The sequence below is a fragment of the Daucus carota genome, chromosome 1, assembly GCF_001625215.2.
Source record: "Daucus carota subsp. sativus chromosome 1, DH1 v3.0, whole genome shotgun sequence".
NCBI classification, from domain to species: domain Eukaryota; kingdom Viridiplantae; phylum Streptophyta; class Magnoliopsida; order Apiales; family Apiaceae; genus Daucus; species Daucus carota.
The window spans coordinates 51,799,141-51,820,970 of record NC_030381.2 but is presented as its reverse complement, the minus strand read 5'-3'; the positions used below and the strand labels follow the sequence as shown (position 1 = coordinate 51,820,970).

General features: G+C 33.6%; 5 protein-coding genes across 6 annotated transcripts; 1 reads left to right on the top strand and 4 right to left on the bottom strand.

Annotated features, from left to right (window-relative positions):
* Nucleotides 1-15: 15 nt before the first annotated feature.
* LOC108224455 (cytochrome c6, chloroplastic) lies at nt 16-2,848 on the bottom strand. Of its 2 annotated transcripts, none has more exons than XM_017399091.2 (7): nt 2,753-2,848; nt 1,573-1,633; nt 1,326-1,458; nt 655-752; nt 545-576; nt 403-466; nt 16-323 (listed from the first exon to the last, which is right to left on the bottom strand). In XM_017399091.2, coding segments are annotated over exons 1-7 (531 nt in total). In that variant the 5' UTR covers nt 2,755-2,848; the 3' UTR covers nt 16-182. The 2 variants fall into 2 exon arrangements, with proteins under 2 accessions (XP_017254580.2, XP_063942091.1); XM_064086021.1 differs by having other exon boundaries at nt 120-323; nt 420-466.
* Nucleotides 2,849-5,293: 2,445 nt separating this feature from the next.
* On the bottom strand, nt 5,294-6,352 carry LOC108197211 (lectin). The gene is made up of 3 exons (XM_017364767.2): nt 6,193-6,352; nt 5,914-6,008; nt 5,294-5,792 (listed from the first exon to the last, which is right to left on the bottom strand). Exons 1-3 carry the CDS (start codon nt 6,283-6,285, stop codon nt 5,429-5,431), a joined length of 552 nt encoding a protein of 183 aa, XP_017220256.1. The 5' UTR covers nt 6,286-6,352; the 3' UTR covers nt 5,294-5,428.
* Nucleotides 6,353-6,891: 539 nt separating this feature from the next.
* Nucleotides 6,892-8,135, bottom strand: LOC108214535 (lectin). Its single transcript, XM_017386584.2, has 3 exons — nt 7,797-8,135; nt 7,590-7,705; nt 6,892-7,502 (listed from the first exon to the last, which is right to left on the bottom strand). The coding sequence occupies exons 1-3, from the start codon at nt 8,067-8,069 to the stop codon at nt 7,118-7,120; spliced, it is 774 nt and encodes a 257-aa protein (XP_017242073.1). The 5' UTR covers nt 8,070-8,135; the 3' UTR covers nt 6,892-7,117.
* Nucleotides 8,136-9,268: 1,133 nt separating this feature from the next.
* On the bottom strand, nt 9,269-12,224 carry LOC108196035 (uncharacterized). Its single transcript, XM_017363104.2, has 4 exons — nt 11,937-12,224; nt 11,547-11,639; nt 10,524-10,705; nt 9,269-9,430 (listed from the first exon to the last, which is right to left on the bottom strand). The coding sequence occupies exons 1-4, from the start codon at nt 12,088-12,090 to the stop codon at nt 9,377-9,379; spliced, it is 483 nt and encodes a 160-aa protein (XP_017218593.1). The 5' UTR covers nt 12,091-12,224; the 3' UTR covers nt 9,269-9,376.
* A 5,350-nt stretch (nt 12,225-17,574) lies between these two features.
* Nucleotides 17,575-19,292, top strand: LOC108197278 (BOI-related E3 ubiquitin-protein ligase 1). The gene is made up of 3 exons (XM_017364859.2): nt 17,575-17,936; nt 18,063-18,417; nt 18,570-19,292. The coding sequence occupies exons 1-3, from the start codon at nt 17,878-17,880 to the stop codon at nt 19,119-19,121; spliced, it is 966 nt and encodes a 321-aa protein (XP_017220348.1). The 5' UTR covers nt 17,575-17,877; the 3' UTR covers nt 19,122-19,292.
* Nucleotides 19,293-21,830: the final 2,538 nt, after the last annotated feature.

Here is a 21,830-nt window from a genome sequence, read left to right as displayed (position 1 = left end):
AAATGCAGGCTTGGATACTTCAAAACTGAATTGATGCCCTTTTAATTTGGTCATAGTTTTTCGATCTCTTAATATGCTAACATTACAATGGCATTACAGTTATAGCATACAAACATTCCTACATTCAATATATAGAGCTTGGTTATATTGAGGCAATTTCATTGTTTTCTTGGTCCATCATATCACTCTCCTGAAATCTCAATGTTTGGCCATCCCTCAGCAGCCTGTGATTTCACAAACTCTGCTAGAAGTCTAATTTCATCATCTTGCAGACGAGCCCCGAATGTGCATTGACCCCTTGGTTTACAATCCACACCAAACCCCTGGAGAAAGAATAGGATGTTATAATTCATCTAAAACGCGGAGAATAACTCTAGATATTCAGAGCTATGGAGAACGTACTGGCATTCTTCCTTTACCATAGTACGTTACACGGTATATCTCATCTTCTGTGTCAACTCCATTTCTGCAGCAATTAGTAAATTTTAGCAACCTATGAATTGATTAGGCAAGCATTACTAAACCAGCTTGCATCTTGATTTACCTTTGCAGATCTTTCAAGAAAAGCGTTGCACCCTGGCAAGACAACAGTACATTGTTTAAACGCGCAATGGTAGTTTTGCAAGGATGGGTACGGAAGTTGAGAAAACTTACTGGCTGAATTATGTTTCCTCCTCCAACATGACATGCAATGCAAGCTCGATTAAACAGCGAAGCTCCTCTGTGTACTTCAGCAGTCTGTCCAAAAGATGCTGTAGAGTCACAGACAATATCACAAACATTCTTATTCAGTCACAGGTTTGACATATGTTAAGTTACTAAGTCTACTCTAAAATTTACTTAGTATATGGGCTTGACTGCATGTCTGCATCATATACTTTTAACATTCTGTCATTCTTTCACTCGAAAACCCATTTTTTAAGACGGGTTTCTCAGATTGGTTTTTGGGACTTAGGTGCTACCAGGGGCGGATCTAGTAAGAGGCACGGGGGGACACGTGCCCCCCCTAAAATTTTTTTTTTGCATTTTTTCACCATTCTAAATTTTGCAAAATTACAGAAGTGCTCCCCCTAAATTTAAAAATATGTAGGTGTTTTTCGAAAATTTGCTTGGTGCCCCCCCCCCAAAATTCTGCCCCTGGGTGCTACCATGGGAACTGGGAAGTGACCCCAGCCTCAAAAACCTTAAAGTGCTAGTAGTAAAGGTTAATTTATCACATTCTTGAACAAAAAGTGGCTGAAAGAAAAGGAAAACTAATGAGAATGGCATTACGTAATTTACAGAGAAAATTAAGGGCAGTTGAGTGTGTGTATAAATGAGAGGACCTGGAGGATTGATGACTGGAGATAAGGTGAGTAGTGCAGCAGCCATTAAAGATGGAACCAGCATTTTCTTGATATTCAAGAACTTCACTTCATTTTTACCATGTTCCGCTACTGCCCTGTTTTCTTTGATTTCCTTTAGCATTTTCAATATCAACAACAAACGATTGTTGTAAATTTATAAGGACCATGATAAATATAGACAAAAAGAACTGACCCAGATGAAATATAGGTGAGATTTGTGACAGACCTTTGTTGAAATGGAGGATTTGATCTTGCAAACTCTGGGTGGAATCAGAGTTAAAGTCTGCGGGTTAATACTCTATTTCATCACTCTACTCGACTAAAACTTTCAGTTGGCCTACCGAGTCAAAAAAGTTTTCAGTCAACTAATTGTACTATTAAAAACTTTCAAATAGGTCACTCCGTCAGTCTCCGTTAAGTTTCTAATGGGTTAATGTTCAATTTCATCACTGTACTCAATCAAAACTTTCACTTGGCCTACCGAGTACATGACAACTATGCAAGCAATCTGGAAATAGATGTTTTTTCTTATAAGCTCGCCAACATCTGCAGTGTAGTTCATCTCATCAGTACATATCAGGTGATAACCTGTGTAGTACACAACCTTCTTGAACCAAATTACCCGCTGAATCCAGGGTAAGCACATGTCGAATAAGTTTTGCTCTATCACAAACCGTGCAACCCATGAAACCTAACCATCCTAAGGCAAGATCAACATAAGCATCCTTGATATAAACCATTAAAACATCACTAGCACTTACATAAGTATAAGTAATGGGTCCCGGTCTTAGACCAGCACACTACATCGAATTATACAGCTTCATGGCAAAATCTATTTGGCCAGTAGCAGCATGCATTTCCAAGAGACAAGAATAGGTAGATGGAGTGGGCAGATTTCCGGCCTTCTCCATATCTGAAAAGACAGACATTGCTATCTAAAACTTCTCTGACTTTGCATGTGATTTAACAAATGAATCGATTAACGAAACAAACATGGTTGCAGATGGCCTGAGCCCAAACCCTTGCATTTCCATGTACACTTTCATTGACTGAATCCCATCAAAATCCCGGCTCCCATGCAACGTATCAAACAAAGTAGCATTTTCAAAGTTTTTACGTGTTTTATTATTTAAATGAAAACTTTTTTGACTCGGTAGGTCAACTGAAAGTTTGATCAAGTAGAGTGATGAAACAGAGCATTAATCCTTAAATTCCGTTAAAGTTAACATTTTCCGTTAAAGTCAAAGACATGTTTAACGGCGGTGAAATATTTTTTTTGCTTAATCTCGTGATTGAAAGTTTTTACGTACTTTATTATTTAAATGAAAACTTTTTTGGCTCGGTAGGCCAACTGAAAGTTTTAGTCCAGTACAGTGACCAATTAGAGCATTAACCCTAAAGTCTGCATATTTGAGAGAGAGAGAGAGAGAGACCTCTGTAGTTCTATTATCTTGCCTTGTAATATTGAGTTTGAGTTGTATGATTTTTTTTTGGGTTAATGCTCTATTTCATCACTGTACTCGATCAAAACTTTCAGTTGACCTACCGAGTGAAAAAAGCTTTCAGTCAACTAATTGTACCTTTAAAACTTGCAAAAAGGTCATTCCATTAGTCTCCGTTAAAAATTTAACATGTTAATGCTCTATGTCATCACTAATTTTGATCAAAATTTTCAATGACCCTACTGAGTAAAGTACAGCTTTGCAAGCAATTAGGCTCCTGATCAATCACCATTTCCTTTCTTCCCTCCCCAGCGGAAGAAGTAAAACGCACACTCTGCTGGGGTATAAAGCATAATGTTTGGCAAAAAACCATCTGCCAACATTCTATCTGATAACATTCCAAGACAACTTTTTTTTTTTAGCTTGGTGAAGGGTATGATTTCTTATAAAACCCACCTTTGATCGTCCATGTTTTATTGTTTTAAGTATTGGATCATATGATTTATATGTTATTCTTCAGAAAAGCTGAATAATAGGATTTTGATTATTAAAGTTTTGATGAGTGCGTATGAGATTTTAATGGCCAGAACGTGTTGAAAAAAATAGATGGAGGTTTGATATTTATTTTTTTTAGGTTTGTATACGAGGAAGCGAGCCCCACTACTGGGAATTGATGGCATGGGTTGGTGGGTTGTAGTATGTACAAGGAGAGTGAAGGTGAGATAAAAAGAGAGAGGTTAGAATGAGGGAGGAAGGAAGAGAGAAGGCTGGGCAGAGATGGAGAGACGGAGAGGGATCGAGGCGACTGAGAGAAGAGAGGGAGAAAAATAGAGATAACAGGGAGCACAAACATATACACAAATATATTTATATATAACACAAACAAATGCAAAAACATGCATTCCGTTAACTTTAACATCATCTGTTAAAGTCAAAGGTAGGATTAACGGCGTTGAAATATTTTTTATACTTAATCTTGTGATTGAAAGTTTTTAGATGCTTTATTATTTAAATGAAAACTTTTTTGACTCGGTAGGCTAACTGAAAGTTTTGGTCCAGTAAAGTGATGGAATAGAACATTAACCCATTTTTTTTTAAGGACATAAATGAATTATGATCTATGAATTACCAAGTCTTTATTATTCAGATTTCTTCCTCGTGTAGTAAGCATGCCGCCATTAGATACGTAGTTGCATCAAGATCTCAGGGTGAACAAAAATTGAACATGGGACGACAGAGGATAAGCCTTTATCACTTGACTATCTCATCACATTGTATCTTCCAGGTACATGACATACTTATTTCAAAAAAAAAACCAAGTGTAGTTTCTTTTTTTAGTACACAGACAGTGGTAAAAGATCAATTCACCAAAAATTAGTTTAGGAATTCCCCGAATGTGACACCTATAATTTGGATTCTTGGTGTTTCCATCATGTTTTCTTCGTTCTCATGCTTGCATCCGTCTGGAGTAGTAATGCTGAAGCTCACTGGATTGTCAATGTTACAGCCCTCCAACACCTTAACTACTAGCTTCACTTTATAAGTCATTCCTTCTGTATGCTCAGTATTATTCACATATTTTCCACCAAGTTCTAGCCAGCATACATCAGTTGAAAGTACTGGAATGAACTATGGAAGAGTTGTCAAATGATTGATTACAGAGTCTTATATTTTTTCAAATCAAAGGCTTGTGTTCTACTTACTCAAGTTTCGTGGTAATCTGTTTCCAGTAGCTAGTGTCAGAACCCCAGATGATCGACAGATTCCATATTATGATGCAATAGGATCAAGGTATCGATATATTAAGAAATTGCAGACAAAGAATTTAACAAATATAATTCACCAATAGATCACTTTATGCATAAGGCTGCTGGCTTGGCTGATATTAAATGGAATTTTACGTTTCATGTCCAGGTTAGCAGGACAAAACAAACAGATCTATCATGCACTGAGAATATATAAGTTAATGCCCTATCTATCAGCATCTTTTTTATGCTTTAAAGCCTGTGATAGGAATTAGGCTTCTTTGTCCCTTGGAGCTGAACATACAGTAGTGCATGTCAATTACTAGAATATATTTCCAGAGATCCGAAAAAGGAGAGGATAACATTGAAATATTTTTACTTGTCCCTCGAGTTTGGTATGCTTAGTGTATGTCAATTACTAAATCTTGGGGCCTTTCCCTCGGGTGAGTTGAGGGTTCAAGTCTCGGTGGAGACAGATGATGTCAATAGGGGTAGAGGCGTTGCTTTGAAAAACCTGTTTTGCCATTCAATGGAGGCCTTGCACTGGATAGCAGAGTTCTGTATTAACAATAATATTCATTAGTAAAGTCTGATCCCATCAGCTTTAATGTATGCATGTTCAAGTTTGCTCTATAAGCAACTATGTGTTCATGATCATTCATGCTCTGAAATCTGAAATCTGAAATCTTTTTCTGCAAGGGGGCAAACATGGTTTTTAATGAGGCCATCCGCGCACAAACTACCAAACAAATTCTGGATATGACAATGAAGCACTCTGGGACAAGTACCATTTTACTTTTGAGAACTACAACTTATCATTGAGTTTTACATACCAAGCTCAAATACTGTTTGAGTAGTTAGTAGACAGCTGGAATTTGCAACTGTCATAACATGTTTACACTATATTAGGCACGATTAGCGCACCAATAACAACTAAACCTCTTTTTTGAGCTGAACTATTCTCCACCAGAGAGAACTTAACATCTCCACCTAAATTTTGGGTGAGAAAGTGTCCTAGTTTGAGTCCTATCATGTGGTTTCTCGGCTCTTCCATCAGATTCTTAGTGCTTTCATGTTTTGTTCCATCGGGAAGAGTAAGTACAAGCTTCAGTGGAGTAGTAATGGTGTGGTTGTCTTTCAGCATCACCACATATTGCACCTCGTACAGCAATCCTTGTTTGAGCTTATTCGCCTCATATCTTCCATCAATTTGAAGGCAGCGAATCTCAAGCAGTTCAGCAACTTCGTTCATATCACCACTGAAAAAATGAGGGAAGAGATTACAAAGTTTTTTCTAGGACCTTAAATTTCAAAGTTCAATATTTCCTAGTCAATTCTGTTGCAGATTTCACCATATCCTGTCTTTGTCCAATAACTCACCTTATGCCGTCTTTTACATGACTCCATTTCCAGTGACAAAGATCTGAACCAGAAGTGATAGACAGATCCCTTGCATTTAGTTGTCCCACAAGACTCTGAACAATACAAGAGACACGAAAAAGTAGTACACAAAAACTTCAGAGTTCAGAAGGTAAATTAAGTTGCATGTAACCCTTGAACTGGCATATTAGCAACCCTCTGAATGATGAAGGAAAAATCTAGAATAATTTCCGAAAGCTTTATAGTATATTGTTCTGCAAAGATAAAGCTTATAGTTACCGGTTTGTCCTGGGAGATAAAATGGAGTTTCTTACTTTCTTCACATTGAGACCACAATGATCTGATACCGTCGTGGCTAAATGCTTGTGCCATCTCTTCAGATGCCAAATAACAATGTTCTTCTTTTCTGTAATGTATATGTTCTTTGGTTATTTACAAATTCAGTGAAGGGTAGTATATATAGCATGGCAAAGTAATATGGCACATATCCAGAATCTCCATGTGGATGCATTCTGTCTAAAGAGATTTCACTTTTGAGAAAGCTTAATAATATTAATGTTGATCTTCATGAAAGCCTAATATTCAGATTCTGGGTGGGTGTCATTCTCACTTTGTATAATAACCAAAACTTACAAGGTTTAAATAAATTTCAAATTGTTAAGAACTGAAATACAATCCAACTCTTAAGATTATAAAATATTTTTAACTTCATGTCTGCAATATTAGTTATGTAGCAATAGCAATAGTGCAATACTTGCTGCATGTAGATAGTCATTTGTTTTTCTTTTCAAACGTTTTGAAATAGTTTACATCTGAATCAAATTTTTCATGGACTAGACATAGGCAAGTTAGAGAAACGTGGAAACATGATCAAATGATTAATTAGAGGCCAAATTTGACTTAAATTTCGGTAAAATGTAATGTTACTAATGTGAGCAAGATGATCTCAGAAGGCACAGAATGAAGAAAAACACAGGATTCAGGAAAAAGAAGGGTCTCAGAAACCGCCCCAGTTATATGTTGCGATAATAATATAAATACACACTTTAGATACTATGAGAATACATCTGATCGACTATTGTCTAGCTAGCAGCTTCCCACAGATCCTTATTCATTACATCTTAAAACAAAGGGCTCCCATGGCCAAGCCAAAAGCCAAGTACATGTAAGAGCTACATGCGAAAAAGCATGAATATTAGACGTTCTAGACCTTGATAGATGCTTTTGGCCTGATTGCCACCCCTTTAATAAGCAAGCCTTTCTTCCACTTTCCACCTTCATATTCAAATAAAGAACACTCAATCTTTCCAGGTTTATCCTGCAAGGCCATAAATTCGCCTATGACAATCTCTATCCACCTTCCTCTTGGCTTTTCCATCAAATTTTCTTTGTGTTCTTGTTTAGTTCCATCGGGAAGAGTAAGCCTCAGGTTTACTGGAACTTCCCATCCATATGCAGGATCTTTTAACATGACCACGAAAGCAAATTCGTACAGCACCCCAGGTGAAAGCATTGATGCCTCGAGTTTCCCATACACTTCTAGCCAGCATACGTTTAGCAATTCAGCAACATCGACGAACACACCATCACTGCATAATAACCCATGCTTAGTTTATATACTGTCAAAACTGAAAAAATAAATTTCTATATGATTTTCAAAACGAAGAAATTTCAACCTTTCACTGTCATAAGGCCAGTGCCAGAAACGTCTGTCTTCGCTCCAAGTTATTGAAAGACTCCTCGCATACAACATGAAACAGTTGGCATGGGACTTCTTGTCCACCCAATACTTCTGTAACAATAGAATTCCACAGTAACATATAGTTAACTAATGAATTTGTACTAGTTTTCAGCGATTACAAGTAGTAAATGATAAGAATTACCTGTTTCTTTTGGTTAAGTAACACTCCAGTGTAGAGCTGCTGGTAAAGCTTTTCAGTTGAGGACTTGTCAATGGCCGCATCTTTTACAATGGCTTCATAGTTATGAGGAGGTGGCTTTAGTTCTGATCCTAATTCTGTCCTTCTCTGAGAAATTGCATCCGGGATCGGATTAGTGTGGCCTTCTTCAGAGTTTTTCGAGGTTAGTGTGGAGGGTTTCTCATTAGATGGTTGGGCGTTAGCCTGATCATGTTGTGAGCTCTCAGATGCTCCCATTGTGTAAAAAACAGATACCAGAGTGCAAAGAAAAACACGCACTTGCTATATGCTTGTGCCTTAATCTTAAATATAAAAGAGAATATGTTCCCTGAATTGTTTAACGAGAGAATATCATAAAGAGAAAGTCTTATTTATGATTCTCATTTATTTTTGTCATGACCTTTTCTTGTTTTCTCTATGCTTGTATGGCAACAAGTGTTGATAAAGAAAATGAGTATCTTCCGTTAGCCTTTCCTGCTATCAGAGAGTTGGCCTTCTTCTTTTAATCAGAGGGCTGGGCATGGATGATATTGGATTGATCAGAAACAGAATCCATGAACATTTTAATCAAATGGTGGGAGCCGAGGAAGTCGGTTTGATAAGAAATGGAACTCATTACATTTCTGCTCCTGCCACCAGGAATAGTTCTGGGGATGAGCCCTTATCTTCTTTCATCAACTAGAAAAGATAAAGTAGATGCCAACTATTGACAAAACAGTTGCATTATCTATGAAGAAGCAATAGATAATAATTTAGGTGTGAACAATTGCAGAACAACAGTTTTGCAGATATTTCACATTTTCAGTGTTGTATTGTTCTGCAATAGAACAACAGCGTTCGTCTTTTCCATAGAACACGACCCTTCATAACGAGTATGTTTTAACAAATTCACAAGGTCTTAAATTGTTGTTCTGAGAAGCACAATAGATCATCTCAATTCGTGGGCGGTAAGACATACCAACAGAATATCAAAAGCTTGGCCTCTTCCTCTTTGATGTGAGGTTTAGGCATGTTGGATATCGGATGATCAGAAGCGGATTCCATAACCATTGCAATCAGATGGTGAGAGCAGAAGAAATAGGCTTGATAAGAATTGGAACTCATCACCTTTCTGCTCCTGCCTCCTGGAATCTTTCGAAGATAAGCCCTTAAATTCCTTACTTTATCAAAGAACGGAGACGAACCACTAGCTAGAAAAGTAAAAGCAGTACCAACTATCTAGACATTTTTATTCTTTGCCCTGAAAACCAGATGATGTAATGTTTTTCCAAAGAACATATAACATAGGCATGAAACTTAAATGGGAAATCAGTCTTACAAATTAGCTTATTAGATGTTAGCCTATCAGTACAATCATGAGATGTACTGAAGCATAATATGCATTTGTAAATTGCTTTCCCTTGAGATTGTCTGATATACTTTGAGAAAATGATGTGTAAAGATATAAGAAGTATGCTTTATAATTTGAAATTGATTAATGCCTGTATCAAATACATCAAAAGAAATACAACTCCTATTTCAAGTCGGTATATGACTGACTACAGCTACAGGTTAATTGATGCAGATTCCAAATCTTCGGTGGTTACTGGCTGGTGCAGCTGTTTCACAAACAAAAACAAAATATATGCAATGAGCAAGGATACAGAAAGCGCAAAACAGAAAAGAAAACATTATCTATATATAATGTATCGCCGATTCTGATATAAAATAAACTAGAAACATCATTATACTCAATAAAAAAGGATGACCTTCGTGGCAAATGGAGATAACAATAAAAGAAAACAGAATCACAACCCTACCTATAAATAGAACTTCATGGTTCATAACTCAATATATTGAAGTAATAGTTTGATAGATCCTCAACCATCATTCTTTGATTCACTCATATTTGCAAGGGGATAAATATCAAGTAGGTCACTCGTTTCGTCCAAATGTATCAATTGAGTCACTGATTCCCGAATTGACTCAAATAAGACACTCATTAGAAAAATTTGTATCAAAAATATCACTCTATTGTTAGTGGAAATTTTGAAAGTATTATATATTGAGTTTCACACATTTTTTATGAATGGTATTACATCCAAATGAAAGATTCTGAGTTCTACTATTTTCGCTAATATTTTTAAAAATTTATCTCCTATTTATTTTTATTAAATCAAATAAAACAATCAAAAAATTAAAAATAAAAAGTTGATAAAATTTTAAAAATCTGAAAATATTAGCGAAAATAGTAGAACTCGGAATCTTTCATTTGGATGTAATACTATTCATAAAAAATGTGCAAAACTCAATATATAAGACTTTTAAAATTTCGACTAACGATAGAGTGATATTTTTTATATAAATTTTTTTAATGAGTGTCTCATTTGAGTCAATTTAGGAATCAGTAACTCAATTGATACATTTGGACGAAACGAGTGACCTACTTGATATTTATCCCTATTTGCAAGAGTATGTCAAACAAATACAATGATAACGTGATATTACCAAGTACCAGCCATTTTAGACTATGAATTTGAGAAAACAAGCAGTACTCACGTCGCATCCCAAATACAGGCACATGTGTGCTGATGTAAAAAACATCCTTAAACCATTGAAGTAATGAAAATTTGATCTCATATCTCATTGCATGCATTTAGCCATTATGAATTTGAGATCTACTGGTACATATCAGGTCAGATAGAAGCATACCGCTTTGGCAACAGCAAGCCAATGAAAAGTTCGCAAGAAAGCATCGTCTTGTGATGGAAGACTGTCATGATTCCAGAATGTTACATTTTGAAATTTTGCATTCGTCTCCCAGCAACCTGAATCTTCCTCAGACTTGTCAGAAGCTTTTCTCTTACCTACCTTTTTCTTTCCAATGACAAATCCTGTACAAAAGGATCACAATATGAAACAAGTAGCAAACATGAACATAATCTTAAATCATTAATTAAAAAAATTGTAGAATCATAAACCCTAGTATAATTCTCCTAAAAACTTGCAGTACTTTCATATCATCTCATATTGCCGAAGTATGTTTTAAAAACATAAGAATGTAATTGATCTGTGAGCAGTGAGAAGGCCAGAGCTATCAACTGCCAAGGGCTATTCGACCCTCAAAAAATAAATTATACACACAGTCAAACATGTGTGTCATTGATTCCCTTCCTAATACCAAGAAAGAGAGGAAGAGTTAAGCACTATGATACAAATCAATGGATTTCTTTTTTTTGGCCAGTTCAGAAGGATTCCTCCCCCCCCCCCCCCCCCCCCCCCCCCTCAAACCCAACATTGGTGCGCTCAATTTGAGTCACTTCATTATTATTTTAAGGCTGTAAAACCCAAACAACTGCAAAGCCTCCACTGCCAGGCGCAAAAGTAATATAACATTATAATGCACAGGAAAGGATGCAAAAGGTGTTCAGAAAAATGTTAACCTGTGGTTACGCAAGTCCTTAGGGTCTTTTAATTTGGATATTCATTTAATCAGATAAATTAAAACCAAATTTCGAATATAACACATAATTAGGTACATAAAAAGTCCTCTTTTGGCCTTGAAGAACTCTACCACAAATTTAGCGGGAAAAAAAGGAAAAGAGAGACAGAGAACTCTACGACAAAGCCCTCAAAACCTCAAATTTGAGACTGTACAATTTTCGCAAACACCTCTCCCAACTTCTAAATGCTTTATATCATTAACTCAATACCCGTAAGCAGAAGCGTACTCACCAGAATAGCCTTGCGGAAGAGGCATTGTCGTGCCCTGCAACTTCCTTCCTCTAAAATACGCTTCATTCACACTCAAACCATCAACCTCAACATCTACACATACAGAAACATACAAATCAAACACATTCACCATGCGCTCAAAACATCACACCCCACACTAACAATCACAAAAAAAAAATATAAAAATCCCAATTTCAGAAATTTCCTAAAAATCAAAAATATCTCGAAATTAACTCCATATTCACCAACAAAAATATAAATCTTGCAGCACTACTAAAACATTTAAACTACCTTATACTACCACAATGCAAGAAACATAATTTAAATATGTATAATCAACATAAATACACGTTCATGTACATATATAATTAACGCTAAGTAATGGGTTACCCGTGGATTTGGGCTTGAAGTAGTGCGAAACAGGGGAAGGCCCAGTAAACTTAATACAGCATGGTAGCTGATGGACCCGACCCGTTAGATCCACCATGGATTCACCATTCCTCAGATTGATGCTACCAACGCTTCCCATTTCTTGATTGGCCATCAAATTTTGATTTTTAGGGTTTAATTGAGAGAGTTCAATTATTAGTCATCGTCCAAACCCTAGCTTTTATAAACCCCCAATTGTTTCCCGCGTCTTTTTCTTTTCTTTCTTTTCTTTCTTTATAAAAGATAGAAATATGAATGAAGGAGTAGCTGGTCTATCTATGAATGAATTATTGTAGATGTGTTGAGTTTGAATTGTTTTTCTTGTTAATTTTTTTTATAAATTCAATGTATAATTTTCATGTTAGGATGATGTTTGCTGTTATTAAAATCACAAGTTTAATACAGTTTTTTTTTTATTTTATGTTACATGAAAATGATTTATATATATAAATATATATATATATATTTATTTATTTACATGGATGATTAAATTGTTTTGATGTGTGGATTTGTTTAAATTATTTCATAATATGAAAATCAAACTACTTGTGTTGGATATTTTTCCTATTTTGATTCTTATAATAGTTTTCTCAATATGTCATGGGTTTATTTACGGAACTTGCTTACATGTATCTTTTTTATAAGTCGTAAGTGATGTAAGAGTTTATCACATAAAATATTCATGTTGCAACTAAATCAATATATATGGTATGTGATTTGTATATCTTCATCATAAATGAAGACAAGTGACGATAATACTAAAACGTCGGTTTCTTAAGTATGCTGTAATTTAATAGTGTTCTTTTCCATTATATATTGTCAAATATTATGTAACGATATTTGAAATTATGTGAGAGTTGTGTTCTGTGGAGACCAAAATATATTGGAGTCCATGGAGACCACAAGCACCACCATTAGATTAGGATAACATCGTGTGGCTAGTGTTAAAAACAGATAATTTTATTTAAAATAAAACAATAATGTCCCATATACTGGGATCACTTTCATATACTTGTGCGGGCGCGTATCTCGCCTGCTCCTTTCTAAGAAACTGACATTACTACGTGTGTAAGATATACGTAATCACAACCAATCTGGGTTAATTGCATGATTCGATTATGAAGCGAGAAGAACAATGAAGGACATCTATAAGAACTTTGTGATGATTTCATGTTTGTATTTCCACAACTTAAAGTACTTTGCTAATTATCTTGCACATGATCGATTTAGTCGATTTATCTTTATGGATCTAGTACTGTAAAAATTTTATGAGTTTCATTGTCCTGCAATATGTAAAAGTTACTTCTAACTTTAAGTTTTAATTGTTCTGCTTTTTTTTCTTTATCCTGCTTTCATGTTATGGGATCTAGAGGAGAATGAACCATGTAAATGTCTATCTGGTTGGTTTGAAGTACAACAATTTTTAGTTAAATAATTGTGTATTTGCGATGTTTGACTGCAGAACAAAACCCAAAACTCAATCCTGTGAAGAAAGACAAAAGACATAAGATTGCAGAACAACTCGATCATAGTTTTTATAGAGAGTATAAAACAAGGAAAATTTTGCGGAGAAACTGGGGCTAAGAGATGAAGATAGAAACTGCCACAAATACTAATACACGTAACCGTCGAATAAGTCAGTTTTGCAAGTATAAAAAATGTATACATATGTGAATAGATATACGAGCCTTAATTATATAACTAAAGAAAAACTTGACCATTAGATGTTAAGAATATGAATGGTGGATGATATGGTCTCCAATTATTAAGGTCTCCATATAACTTTCATCATTATGAGAAAGGGATAATTATGTTTATGAAACATACTCACTTGTGTTGTTATTCACAAATAAATCAAGCTAGCTAGATATTTTGCTAAGCAATTTAAGACTTGTTGTGATGGTTGTTTGTATTTACGGTTTTGTAACATTAGTATCGGACTAAATATACAAAATGGGACTATGAAATTTTAAGTTCTTGATAATAATCTGCATATTATTGGTTGTGTATCATCTCATGTGAGACTAACACTGCATGTAAACGTTGGTTGGGAATTTTTTATAATTTTTACCTAAATTTTTTTGAAAAATGGATGAATGAAAATTTTACTATTAAAATGTATAATATTTTGGTTAAATTAAGTTTTATATAATATCAAGAGTTTGTAGTGAGTATTAATAGACATATATGTTCTACCTGCTTATATTTTAATATGTCATACACACACGCACACACGATTTCATATAATTTATTTGTACAATAATTAATATGCTAAATATGTTGTTATGAGTCTTCTTTGAGTCCTTTAAGATATTTTGTCGAATTTTGACATACTCTACTATTATATATTGAGTGATGGTTCTAAATTTTAATAAATGAGGTAAGTTTCAAGAACAAATTACTAAATTCGTAAATATTTTTAATAAAAAAGAAAGTATAGATCAATACTTAAAAAAGACTAAGAAAAAAAATACTCTTTTTATATATAAACGATAGTATGCAATTTTGTCAATATGTGCAAACATGATGCAAATGTTGTTACCACTTTGTATAGGAAAACACGAGTATCATGTTCAAGTCAAGAGTGTCCATAAATCGTCAATGTAAACAATCATGATGTAAGTTTTCTCAACATTTTGCGTTTGGGAAAATCAAATTTTTATGTTCAGCTTTGTAATATTGAGCATATTGTTTTGGAGTTATCTACTTTTTAACAATATATATCAAAATAAAGTTGTGTTTGTATTACATTTCACATGTTTCTCAGTGCTGTTCAACGGTCTATTTTATTTGTTTGCTTCCAATAAAAAAAGAAATTTTTTTGTCAAATAACTACTATAAAAACTTGTGACGACATCAATCTTGTTTTTTATACGCTGCCGACAACATATACCATACATAAGTACTAGATTATATGAGTACAAGATTTATATAATGGTTTGTGGGAGGACTTCGATAACCCAAAAATGTGTCCTCTAAACAATAAAACTTGCATTGATGAATTAAATATCATTTTCACATGTTCTATATTTTATATTAAAACTTTCATACTTCTAACTATATGTTTATATTGTATTTCTAAGAACCATACCAATATTACCACTATCACTAGAAACTTTTCTCGATTGATAGAATGTTCCACTACTTACACTTGAAAAAGCAGCTTTCAAGGTCTCATTGCTTCGTTGAATCACTTGAGCTCCGATATATTTTTAGTGCCACGGAACTAGACTAGTGAGTTATTACGCTTTTTCCAAAGAAGGGAGCAAATGCATCGCTTGGAATAATATGACTGTTTATTCGGAAAAGGAAGAAAACCATGCCTTCATTTTTAGAATTTAATTTAAATGTGGGTACAAATATTTCTTTTTATATTTATAAATACAAAATTTGATTAAGAAATTATATTTTTTACGCACAAAAACTTTCATGATAATTATCATTAAATCACTTTTTATATATTATAAGTTATTTTTTATGTCACTACAAAATAGCAAAAAATTGGATACAAAGTAGACGGAGACATGAGTTTCAATTTTTTTTTATCACTATCGGACAAATATAAAATGCATTCAACGTGTTATTTACACGTGTTGTGTGTTTGCGACCTTAGTCATCCTTTGTTTACGAGATTCATCACCGCTAACATTCTCATGTCACGTGAAATCAGCTGATCTCTCATGTTATTCCGTCTGATTTTTTATTTTATTTTAAATAATTTTATGCTCATATATAATTACATATTTGATTACATTTGAATTGGGATGAGACTAGAAGTGTAAGAGCTTGTAAAATGGTTAACCAATAAATATTATTAAATTTATAAAAAGGAAATGTAAAAAATAATGAATGTAATCAATTTTTATATTATAATAATTTAAAATTTTATAATATAGAAATTTGGATGAAGTATATTGTAAGGAATTGGACGAGACATGAAAAAACATTATATAAACAAAATAATAATAAATTTTTCATTATAGTTTTGAAAATTTACCAAAACTACTATTTTTTAAAGTGTTCTTACGATTTTACTATTTTTTAAAAATATTTGCAAAAGTACTAAATTCTTAGATAATATTTACAGAAATGTAACCAATTGCAACTTCACTTAATTGGTAGGATACTAGGATGTATGATTCTGGTTGAAAGTTGTATGATGCAACGGGATAATTTTATAAATATTTTCAAAAATTTCATAATTTTCCAAAATATCTGAAAAATAGGTAATATTTTTGTAAAAATTGTTTTGGACATAAATATTTATGAGAAAATCCCTATAATTTACATATATCATGACTATTATCAATATCAAAAAATATTATCATATAATCATCTAACATAACACATTTATTAACAGTACTAATAATTTTTAAATTATATTTTAAGATAGGTAAATATCAAAAATATTATAATAATTCTTAACCTTTATTCTTAAACAATTTTCTATGACAACACAACAATTTTAAACATAATTTCACACAAAGTATAAAATTCAAAATATAATTTCTAAATTTTTTGAAAAAAAGTTATTCTCATACACTTAGGAAAAACAAAAAATATGAGGTCACCGCCTCTCCAAATATTTTAACATATTTACACAATTTACTATGTACACACAGACTGTATTTCTGTGACTATTTGAGCGAAAAATCACGTGAACACACAAGGTATGCTTCAGTCGATGTTATTGTTATCTGACATTGGCCATGGGAATCCTTCATCTCGCTCTCAACTCTCAAGATGAGTTTTGTCCGATTTTGATCAAATTACTTATATTTATGAGTTCTGTCCTATTTTAATTGAACAATTTATATTTATATTTATCTGTATATTTTTTTTATGATTATATTTTCCAGAATATCCTTTCTTAAACCCTTGACTAGTCATATTGATAAATTTATTTAATATCTTCGTTAAAATTAAATATTTTAAATTTAAATTTATCTATTAAATTATATTTATATTTTGTTTTCCCATATTATATTAAACTAGAATAGTGTGTGTGTGTGTGTGTGTATATATATATATATGTATGTATGTATGTATATGTATATATATATGTATATATAAATACAAGAATATATTTTTACAAATAATTGTATAAATATTTAATTTGAATATAATATTATTTTGAATCAAATTTAGACAAAAATAATAAGTTCAGTGAAAAATATAATAATTATTTATTAAATTAATTTAAATTTATGACTAGAATTATATATATTTAACGTGAAAATAAGGTTTTTTTTATCAAAATTTTATCCATCTGTGTACATGTTACTCAAGTAAATATTTATTATATATGTCTCACTCTAACTAAATCTTGCTAATTAAGGTATTAAGAGTAAAGTCATTATATTTAAATATCAAGAAACTTAAGTAACATTTTAGGCAAATAAATAGAGGAATGGTAAGTTAAAAGATTAGGTGGAGTAAAAATTGTAAAATGCATGTAAAAGTTTCTCATTTCAAGTTTTTACAAAATTTTAGCCAACAAATTCATGCAATTAGTTGAAGGCAATTTATAATGATATGATAAATCAACTAAGAAATCTGAGATGGTAAATATCCCCCGAGACCCAACAAAAATCATCAAAGCTTTTGGTTACTATTCTTTTGTCATCTACTAATTTATCGCACTAGAAATGGTATGTGTTTCTCAATGTAGAAATAATATTTGTTTGACTTAAATTTCTCTCTCATCCATCTAAAAGCCACACCAAAGGACCTTGAACTCAAACCAAACTCATTCATCCCCTCAACTCGCCACCTCCATTGCATGCTCTCACTTCCTTAGTCTCCTCACTAAGTCACTATATATACCCCTCCCTCCCAACAGCTTCCTTCACATTTCCACTTTCTCCTCCTCAACCTCTTCTCCACCTATTTCCGCAAATTAATGGCACTTGAAGCTAGGCACCACAATCATTTCTCTCCGCAAATCATCACAAACAATAGGTACTAGTTAACAAGTTTTCGCGGCTTTTTGCCTCAATTCCTTGTGCACTTTTATACACTTACTATATTTAATAAGATTGGTTTAGTGTTTTGTTATGTTTGTGTAACATGGTACAAGTTTTGTAGGGAATTCGGGAAGATTGATGAGGCCAAGCTAAACAATCCTGTACAAATGGCTAGTGCAAATCCTTTTGCTACCACAATGGAAAATCCGTGGATGGGCATGAATCATCAGTTTATGGGAATGAATAATATGGTGATTCAACCGGAAACTAATTTCGTTAAGGTGGAGAATGAAGTCCCGGTCATCCTACCAAATGACCCAAGAAAACGTTCTAGAGATTCAATGGAAAATCAGTTCGACAATCTCAACATCCCTCCTATGATCACAGATGATGTTCCTCCAGGTTTTGCACCACAAACCAATTTTCTGCAGGATGAGTATCATCAATGGGACATAGACTATATCCTTTCCCAATTTGTAAGTTTCATTTCTTTTGATATTTATTTACGTATCTGCCTAGATTTGAACTCTCGACATCCGGTTATCAAGATAGCGTCAGGATGTTACCATAAATGTAATTTTGAGTGATTGGTTTCTGATTGTAATTATGAATCTTGGTGGTTGTGCAGACCAAGAACATTAAAGTGGAACTCGAGACACAAACAGAGCGAGACCTGAAATTTTTGCTGGCTAGTTTAACATCAAAGTTCATAAAAAAGATGAAAATCCAAAGTGAAAAAATTTCCAGGATTGCCAAACTAAACATGGCACTCCAAGAAAGAGCCAAGGCTCTTTGTGCTGAAACACAGCTCTATAAAGACATTGCGCGCCACGCTGAACTCACCAACATGTCTCTCCGCAGAGACTTTGACAGAATCCTAGCCAAGGTCAGCCAGCACAACAGGCCTATGCCAAACGAGGCTGCTGAGCAAGACGCGGAGTCTTGTTATGGAAGTACTGATTTCGGAAACAATGATCAAGGGGTCGACCAGGATGTCACTACAAGAATTCCCGAGATTTGCAATAGGATGTGTAAGAAATGCGGGGAAAGGGAATCAAGCGTTTTGCTTCTGCCCTGCAGGCATCTTTGCCTTTGCGGTGTGTGTGGGAGCAGTGTTCAAGCGAATTGCCCGGTGTGTGACACTGGAATGACTGCAACGGTGCATGTTTGCCTCACTTGAAGTCTGTTTAGGGAGTGATCAGGTTAGAATAAGAGAAGCTGTGTAGAGTTTCTCTGTGTTTTAGTATGTTTGTTTAGCCTAGTGGTGCTTTGTGGTGCTAAATGCTGAGCTATCCAGCCAGTTTTGTACAGTTTCAATGTTCTAGCTAATCAATCTTTTGTTCGTTTTTCAGTTTTCGATTTTACTAACAACAGTATTGATAATTATTTGGAATTTTAGATTCGGCATATGATCTGTATTGTTTACGAGTTTGTGTGGATTAAGAGAGTACCAGCACCTGTACTTTTACAGGTGAGAATTTGGCAATTGAAATGAAGATCCGTGTTTGAAATGCTACACACGACAATATGAAAGCATTTGGGATTAAGATGTTAGAGGTAAATTCCCCCATAAATAGATGATAGCAAATTTTTTTTTTGACAATGGAGAGGCTTATATGCCTTACAAATTAGTATCTTTTCAATACTACTCGGATGAGTCAGAGTAGAACCCAGGTCTCCGGAGACAACAGAGGATAAACCCACCAGGGCTATCCAATCGTGCTCATAAATAGATAATAGCATGAAACTATTAAAATAAGTGTTTTTAACTCGACCGAGTACACCGAATATAATAATTATTGAAAAATATCAACTAATATTGAGGCGAATATTCGGACCTGATCACCACACAAAAGAATAGATTTGTAAATAGTACATATTGTTGTTGACGGGAAGATAGTCCAAGATGTGAAGCGAGAAAGACAGTTTGTTTGTGGAAGAGCAGGAGAAAAGGGAACAAAGTACAGAAAAAAACACCCTTAAATCAAGCCGGGCTCTTTATCTGTTGAGAATCCATTATAATCTGGTGCACAGACAGGGCACTCAAGTGACACGTATATAATACCAAGTACCAAATAAAGCCTGCATTAGACGGTCACCTCGTTACAGTCGTATACTTCTCCACATATCCACTCCCCACCATATCTAAGACATTTTGGCAGTTGTGACTAAATATATAGTCGTAAAAGTTGGAAATCGAAATTAATCGATGAATTATCGATTTAAGATTTGTTAGAGATTGTCAGAGAATTTTGGTCAAATTGAAATGAAATCGGTATATCAGTTAATTTTCTTAAAAATTAAAATTTAGAAATAGGTTAGTGTAGTTTAAGGATAGCAATTTCGGATAATGGGTCGGGTTGGAAGTACTTAGTTTTTTTTATCCCGACCTGAACTCGAAACAGGTTAAGAAAGTGTGACACGAACCCGACCTGGTAGACACTTAAATTACCCAAAACTGAAGGTCATTTTTTACACGACTTTACACGGCCCGAAATGACCTGAAATTTTAAATAAAACAATAAAAATAAAATTAACCGTCTTTAATTTGCAAAATTACAAATAGCCAAATATAAAATGTTATGCTAGTCTGGCCAGACATTAGACAATTAAAAATTAACAGTTTTCGATTACAACATTTAAGACATAAAATAACATATATTTTATATTAATTTTTTCATGATCAGTCGTGATTAGGTGGATAAAATTTACCCTCTAAGAAAAGAAGTGTTTTATATTAATCAATGATCCTGAATTAGTAATGGCAGTCAAGTTAAAAAGCCAAGTATGACAAAAATGAGATACCTGCTATGAAATTTGTATTACCGGATAATATAAACAAAATTCTAACTAGTCTGCTCTATTTAAGCTACAATGATGGGTTGATCGAGTCATTATCCTTGTGTAAGTGTAGCCAATTAAAGAATGTTAATTCACGGATTAAACAGAGAAAGACATTATCTTTGTTGATTACGAAATAGATTACTTACCTAATCAGCTGATTGCTTAATGATTGTGACCGTGTGATGCTCTATCTGGCCAAACTAATATAAGATCACGCAATGGAACGTACATAAAATTTCAGGTTAAAAGTGTCTGTCGTTTCTTCTATGGACTGGGAAGTTGACACAGATCATTTGTGTTTTAAATTTAAAGACTTGTAGCTATCTAATAGACTTTTTAAACAAGTTCTTTGGAGCACAACTACTATCATTACCATTAAATTTTACTTATTAAAAATTTGAACATAATCTAGTCTGGATTATTATTATTACCAAATAAGCTTCGTTGAAGGTAACAAGATGCACAATGAAATCTTGATTAAATAATAGTAATCTATAGGTAATAACCTCGCTGGAAATTGGATTAAAATTGGGAGAGTTGAATAAGAACATCTCGTACCTCAATTTCTTAGTTAAAATCCAATGAATTATATATATTATTGATTATAGATAATATGTGAATTTTTTCTATTCATTATTCTTGTCTAATAGGCAACTCATTGATTTTGACTATATTTTACTGTTCTCTCGTAAAAAGATTAAACATCATCTATCAACTTGTAACAATTAATAATAATATATTATTTTTAAAATATAAATAATAAATACGGTCAATACAGTCGAAGCAAAATATTTTACAGATATTCCATAAATTATACATGATATCATGCACATTCTACTTGGCGATATTTTTATTCAACACAACATCATATTGTAGGGATGGTGATAGATACATATCTATTATACAGATGTAGCTTACTCAACGATGAAGGGTCTCATGAAAGCAACATTTGATGGTGCAGAATTCTTGTTGGGGGTTTTAGTGTATTAAAGTATCCTGACTGTTCTGTCTCTGCATCGCCATGCAGCACAATAACGTACTTCAA

Bases quoted from the DNA above. Each gene is read 5' to 3' on its own strand.
- LOC108224455 (XM_017399091.2), bottom strand. The intron at 753-1,325 runs GTCCTCTCATTT...GTGACTCTACAG, and splicing joins TCCAGTCATCAATCCTCCAG to CATCTTTTGGACAGACTGCT. The intron at 324-402 runs GTACGTTCTCCA...TTCTTTCTCCAG, and splicing joins ATGGTAAAGGAAGAATGCCA to GGGTTTGGTGTGGATTGTAA.
- LOC108197211 (XM_017364767.2), bottom strand. From the start codon at position 6,285: ATGGCACAAGCATTTAGCCACGACGGTATCAGATCATTGTGGTCTCAA. The intron at 6,009-6,192 runs GTAACTATAAGC...TGTATTGTTCAG, and splicing joins TTATCTCCCAGGACAAACCG to AGTCTTGTGGGACAACTAAA. The intron at 5,793-5,913 runs GTGAGTTATTGG...TCATTTTTTCAG, and splicing joins CATGTAAAAGACGGCATAAG to TGGTGATATGAACGAAGTTG.
- LOC108214535 (XM_017386584.2), bottom strand. From the start codon at position 8,069: ATGGGAGCATCTGAGAGCTCACAACATGATCAGGCTAACGCCCAACCA. The intron at 7,706-7,796 runs GTAATTCTTATC...CTATTGTTACAG, and splicing joins TACTTAACCAAAAGAAACAG to AAGTATTGGGTGGACAAGAA. The intron at 7,503-7,589 runs GTTGAAATTTCT...GTTATTATGCAG, and splicing joins TGGCCTTATGACAGTGAAAG to TGATGGTGTGTTCGTCGATG.
- LOC108196035 (XM_017363104.2), bottom strand. From the start codon at position 12,090: ATGGCCAATCAAGAAATGGGAAGCGTTGGTAGCATCAATCTGAGGAAT. The intron at 11,640-11,936 runs GTAACCCATTAC...CTGTATGTGTAG, and splicing joins CTTCAAGCCCAAATCCACGG to ATGTTGAGGTTGATGGTTTG. The intron at 10,706-11,546 runs GTGAGTACGCTT...CCTTTTGTACAG, and splicing joins TCTTCCGCAAGGCTATTCTG to GATTTGTCATTGGAAAGAAA.
- LOC108197278 (XM_017364859.2), top strand. From the start codon at position 17,878: ATGGCACTTGAAGCTAGGCACCACAATCATTTCTCTCCGCAAATCATC. The intron at 17,937-18,062 runs GTACTAGTTAAC...CAAGTTTTGTAG, and splicing joins CAAATCATCACAAACAATAG to GGAATTCGGGAAGATTGATG. The intron at 18,418-18,569 runs GTAAGTTTCATT...GTGGTTGTGCAG, and splicing joins ACTATATCCTTTCCCAATTT to ACCAAGAACATTAAAGTGGA.